Here is a 6,000-nt window from a genome sequence, read left to right on the forward strand (position 1 = left end):
TTTCAGGGGGGGTCATGTATTGTCCTGTAGATAAAACATGCTGGTCCGTTGATTAACCCCTAATTAAACGACTTTTTTGTTTGTTTGCTCCATCCAGGTTTCAATCATGTCGAAGCAGTTCAAGTTAGTTCATGTTACCAAGCATGTAACTTCAACGCCAAAGACGCCACTGGACTGGGAACTCTGTGTTCTGTGTCAAGTTGATATAGGAGAGTCCCTACAGTGTCCTGCTGTCACGAAAAGAACTGATGCAGGTGCTGGATACAAGACACTTGAAGACAATCTATCAGCATTCAATAAACTAGGCAAGCTGCCACAAGACGTGGACTTGCAACGACTGGATGAAGGCCAAGGGATAGCTGCCACTCTAGCTGCCCACCAAGCCAAGTGGCACAAGTCATGCAGGGTGAAATATAACACTACCAAGCTACAGCGGGTACAGAAGAGAAGTCATTCAGAGGGAAGCCCTATCCCCAGTACAATCACAGATAAGTACAAGCTTACTAGGTCTCAGGCAGCTTGTGTTGATAGCATATGCGACAATTTGTGCTTCTTCTGCCAGCAAGAGCTTGGTTTGGAGTTTCATCAAGCAGCGACATTGGAACTAGATAAACACGTTCGCAAGGCTGCAGAGTTTCTTCAGGATACCACTTTGTTAGCCCAACTGAGTGCTGGGGACATGGTCGCAAGAGAGGCCAAGTACCATAAGAAATGTTTGACATCCCTATACAACCGCGTGAGGGCAGCAAAAAAGCTTGCTGAGCAAAGCCAGAGCACGGTAGATGTCATTTCAGCAATAGTCCTTGCTGAACTGGTAACGTACATAGAGGAAACTGCTAAAGAAGAAGACACTGCTCCTGTATTCAAGATGGCAGACCTCACCAAGCTCTACACAATGAGAATGGAACAGTTCGGAGTTGTGCTGGAAACACGAGTCCATACAACCAGACTCAAGGAGCGTATCCTGGCACACTTCCCTGATCTGCAGGAGCACAGGCAGGGAAGAGATGTCCTGCTGGTGTTTCAGGAAGACATTGGCAGTGCATTAGCCAAGGCATGTCAACATGATATTGACAGTGATGTTGTGCACCTGGCACGAGCTGCAGGGATTATAAGGAAGGATATGTTCCAGTCATCTCAGCCTTTCAATGGGTCCTTCTCAAACAAATGTCAAGAAGAGTCTGTGCCACAACTGCTGCTGACAATGGTCTCCATGATTTTAGAGGGCGCAGGCATCAAAGATCAGGCATGTCAGTCATCAGCATCGGCGTCTGTGACAATAGCTCAACTTCTCAAATACAACAGTGTGAAGCATGAGAGGAGAGGTGCAGGCACAGACGTACGACGCAGCATTAGTCAAGAGACTCCTTTGCCAATATATCTTGGCTTGATGCTTCAAGCCCATACGAGAAAGAGGGAACTGGTTGACACATTATCTGGACTAGGGATCAGCATTGCCTATGATAGAGTGCTACGGATCTCTGCAGAGCTGGGGAACGGGGTCTGTCAGCGCTTTCGGGCGGAGAAGGTGGTCTGTCCCCCAAAGCTCCGCGGTGGAGTGTTCACCACATCAGCTGTGGATAATATAGACCACAATCCCAGTTCCACGACAGCACACGACTCCTTCCACGGAACTGGTATTTCATTGATACAACATCCAGACTATGACAATCAAGGCACAGACCGAGGTATTGTCATCATCGGGGGTGTCTCAAATGTCAAGACTGTGGAGGACCTTCCACGGTATTACACAGATGTACAACCATTTAGTTCACTTGCCAAAAGCCACCCTGTACCAGCTGGAACCCAGGCGTCGCTGCAGAGGAATCCTGCACAAGCTGAACTGGATAAAGAGAAGAGGTGGCTCCAGACTGTGAAGGATGCATGTGACAGTGGTGACACACAGAATCCAGGAAACATTTCTTGGGCTGCACATCACGCAGAGAACCAATCGGCCAAGGATACTAGTATCACAGTCACACCCACTGCCTTGCTTCCCCTCTTCCATGACCAAGCCCACTCAGTGCCAATGATCCGCCATGCCATGGATGTCGTGAAAGCAGCGATCAATGAGCTAAACCCTGGACAGATACCCGTCGTCACACTGGACCAACCACTTTATGCGATCGCCAAGCAGGTGCAATAGAACTGGCCAGACACACATGGTGAAGATCTCTTTGTGGTCATGCTGGGTGGTCTACACACAGAGATGGCAGCTTTGAAGACAGCAGGAGACTGGCTGCAAGACAGCGGTTGGACACAGGCATTGGTTCAGGCAGAGATAGCAACAGCTGGCACAGCAGGCTCCTTCTTGCGTGCAGCTCACGTCAGCCGTACAAGACGCGCCCACCAAGTAACTGTTGCTGCCCTACACATACTGCAGCATCGTGCATATGACATATACAACGAAAGAGCAACTGCAAGAGATGAGGAACCATTGGAGTTCGAGGCATGGTGTGACCAGAGAGCAGCGGCATGTCCACAGTTTCAGTACTGGGCCACTGTACTTAACCTGGAGCTCTGTATACTCCTCTACATATGTTCACTGAGAGAGTCCAACTTCACGCTGTACATGGACACCCTACCAGAGCTAGCTACATGGTTCGCTGCATTGGACCATATCCACTATGCTCGCTGGTTACCAGTCCACATCAGGGACATGGTTGGCATTGCAGAGAAACACCCAGATGTTGCTGCCAAGTTCCATGCGGGGCACTTCACATCCAAGAAGACTAGGCATGCTTTCTCCGCCATCTCCCTAGACCAGGCTCATGAACAAAACAATGCCACGGTCAAAGGCGATGGCGGGGCAGTGGGCCTAACTGAAAATCCAAGTGCCCTTCGACGGTGGATGGTGGCTGGCCCCGAAGTTGCTCGGGTCATCACAGAATTTGAGACCTCACAGCAACTGCGCCAAAGGGGAGAGCACACCCACCACCATGAGCAAACCGACAGTGTGCAGAAGAAGTTCGTCCAAGATGTCCGTGCACTGACAACAGTCATCGAAGAGATGGGCAGCCCCTTTGAAGAAGAAAGCACAGATTTGCTGGTCCTGGGCACACTGGAGATCTTGGGCCCAGCTGTTGTAGATACTGTGCGTACAGCTGTACAGATTGGGAGAGATCAGTTCCATTCATTTGCGAAGGAACGTCTGGCAGACAGATCCAAGCCACTCAATGATGTCATCAAACGCAACAAACTCCCGTTGTTTTCATCCATCAAGGTCAAAGCTGCCCAGAAGAGCAAACAACAAGTAGCCTCTGCAAAGAGTGATTCAGAGCTCTTCTCCAGACTATACATCGCATGCCAAACCAGAGATGGGGGTCTCGAGCAGTTCTTCAAACATGAGAACAGCGCACATCCGCCAGCACTCTCGCAAAATGGACAGCTCCGCTTTGGTTCCAAAGCTGACTTGTTGCAGCCCTTAGAACAGCTTGTCGAAACAAAGTCGGACCCACCACAAGTATCTTCTGTGATCCTCGATGGAGCTGTAATAGTTCAAATGCTGAGCCCAGGCCAGACCAAAACATTTCTTGACTATGCCACAAAAGTATTCGTTCCATACATTATGTCACAGCTTCAACATCGATCTCGTCTCGATCTAGTGTGGGACCGCTATGCAAAGTCAGGCAGCCTGAAGGCAACTGCAAGGACCAACAGAGGCAAGGGAATACGCAGACGTGTCACTGGCTCTGCCCTCCTACCAGGCAACTGGCACAGTTTCCTCCGTGTCGACGAGAACAAGGAGGAACTCTTCAGCTTTCTGTCTAAGCAGGTCACGGAGTCCATCGATGTGCCAGACAAACAGCTGATTGCTACTGACGGTGAACAGGTAATGTGCATGATGTATGTTAGTGTGTGTTAGTGAAAGTGTGTGTATGTGTCTGGGTGGTGAGAGTGGGTGCGTGCCTGCTTGTGTGTTTGAGAGTGTGTGTACAATCTTCTGTGGTTTCAGTACATATTATACAATGTATTATTGATTTATGCTGTTGTAGAGTAAATTCTTACCCACATATGTGTATTCTTTTCATATAATTTAATTTTGATTATATAATCCCGATTTGTATTATCTATTCGGAATAATATTTTGTATTGTATATATAATCTTTAGCTGTCCACGGTACACTCCCTCAAATTGTTAAGAAAGGCCTATTGGCCATAGTGTTCTTGAATTGCTTTTTTCTTTCCTGGCATCTTGGGGGAGTGTACATGAACAGGCTACTGTTATATGTGCAATGTCATATTGTATGATTTCATGTGTTTGATGCCAAGTAAATAACAATAATAATAATAATAATAATAATAATAATTGCCCTGTATTTATGTACTTGAAATAATGTACTGAAATAAATTAATAAATGTTATGCAGATTCATGTCAGGTTTTATTCGTGACCACCTACACCAAAGGAATTCACATTTAATTTACATCACGGTATTGTTCATGCTTACACCAACAGGTCATTGCTGTACCACCATGTGCAGACACAGCCGCTTTGGCCCCGTGCAATCACGAGGAAGCAGACACGCGCATGATGCTCCACGCAGCAGCTGCTATGAAATCTGGACACCGCAGAGTACTCATCCGCACCGTGGACACAGATGTGGTGGTTCTCGCTGTGTGGATGGCCCAGGAGCTTAATGAGGTAGTGGACGAACTCTGGTTAGCGCTTGGAACCGGAAAGAACTTCCGCTACATAGCAGCACACGAGCTGTCTGCTACCCTGGGACCAGACAAAGCCAAGGCACTGCCAATCTTCCATGCAATCACAGGGTGTGATACCGTCTCGAGCTTTGCAGGTCGTGGCAAGAAAACAGCATGGGCAGTATGGGAAACTTTTCCAGAAGTGACCAATGCATTCCTGGACCTGGCATCTGCACCAAGTGAGATCTCTGAGGATACACTGGCAACCCTGGAGAGATACGTAGTGCTTCTGTACGACCGCACATGCACATGTTCTGAGGTGAATCTGGCAAGAAAGAAACTCTTTGCAAAGAAATCTCGATCCATTGAAGCAATACCTCCAACACAGGCCGCCCTAGTACAACACGTGAAGAGAGCAACTTACCAGGGTGGACATTGTTGGGGACAGTCTCTTGTCCCACACTGCTATCTCCCATCACCATGCGACTGGGGGTGGGTGGACAATGACGGACAGTTCGATCCTCTGTGGACAACACTACCAGAAGCTGCCAAATCCTGCTATGAACTCATCTGTTGTGGGTGCGAAAACGGTTGCAGTGGGAGATGCAAGTGCAAGAAAGCGGCTCTGAAATGCACAGCACTGTGTGCCTGTGATGGTGACTGCTCACATTGAGTTGGAACTGTGACACTTGGCATGACTTGATGCAATACGCTCGCTAGTTCTCTTGCTGAACGTGTGTATACAATGTACGTAATATGGGATTATCAGTTGCTTATGTGCATTAAAACATATTTCAATACAACCATTCAATTCATTGACCTCAGAAATGTACATCTAGACACCAGAATCAAGTATCTAGCTGGCATAGAACCAGAGATATCGGTCAGCAGATTTTCGGAAGCCGCCATCTTGGAATCCAATATGGCGTCAGTAAATCAACTTCTAAGTAGAACCATTCAATTCCTTGACCTCAAGTTTGTACATCCAGACACTAAAATCAAGGCTGTAGCTGGTATAGAACCAGAAATATTTGTAATTAAAGATTTTTAAGCCGCCATTTTGAAATCCAATATGGCGGCCACATTGGGGTGAATTCCAAAGTGGTTCCATATCTGAAAATGTTCTCCATATAATATTCTATCATTCTGCCAAATTTGGTGCTTCCATCACAAAATGCACAATTGGTTTGCTATGCCGCTGCACTATACGGGCATGCCCTAGTCTATCTATAATTCCAGTAATCTCTGTGTGTTTGTTTGTACGTTTGTACGTTTGTACGTTTGTTTGTTTGTCTGTGACCGCTGTTTCTCGACAACCACGGGTCCGATATACTTTAAACTTGCCAGGTATATTGCT

General features: G+C 47.3%; 1 protein-coding gene across 1 annotated transcript; it reads left to right on the forward strand.

The window, feature by feature from the left end:
- The first annotated feature begins 2,192 nt into the window (after positions 1-2,192).
- LOC144890918 (uncharacterized) lies at positions 2,193-5,448 on the forward strand. The gene is made up of 2 exons (XM_078772813.1): positions 2,193-3,832; positions 4,459-5,448. Exons 1-2 carry the CDS (start codon positions 2,210-2,212, stop codon positions 5,314-5,316), a joined length of 2,481 nt encoding a protein of 826 aa, XP_078628939.1. The 5' UTR covers positions 2,193-2,209; the 3' UTR covers positions 5,317-5,448.
- Positions 5,449-6,000: the final 552 nt, after the last annotated feature.

Source organism: Myxine glutinosa, chromosome 2 (genome assembly GCF_964187855.1).
Source record: "Myxine glutinosa chromosome 2, kmMyxGlut1.1, whole genome shotgun sequence".
NCBI lineage: Eukaryota > Metazoa > Chordata > Myxini > Myxiniformes > Myxinidae > Myxine > Myxine glutinosa.

Excerpts from the sequence above, each read along its gene's own strand:
- LOC144890918 (XM_078772813.1), top strand. The coding sequence starts at position 2,210 with ATGGCAGCTTTGAAGACAGCAGGAGACTGGCTGCAAGACAGCGGTTGG. Across the intron at positions 3,833-4,458 it reads TTGCTACTGACGGTGAACAG|GTCATTGCTGTACCACCATG; the intron begins GTAATGTGCATG and ends TTACACCAACAG.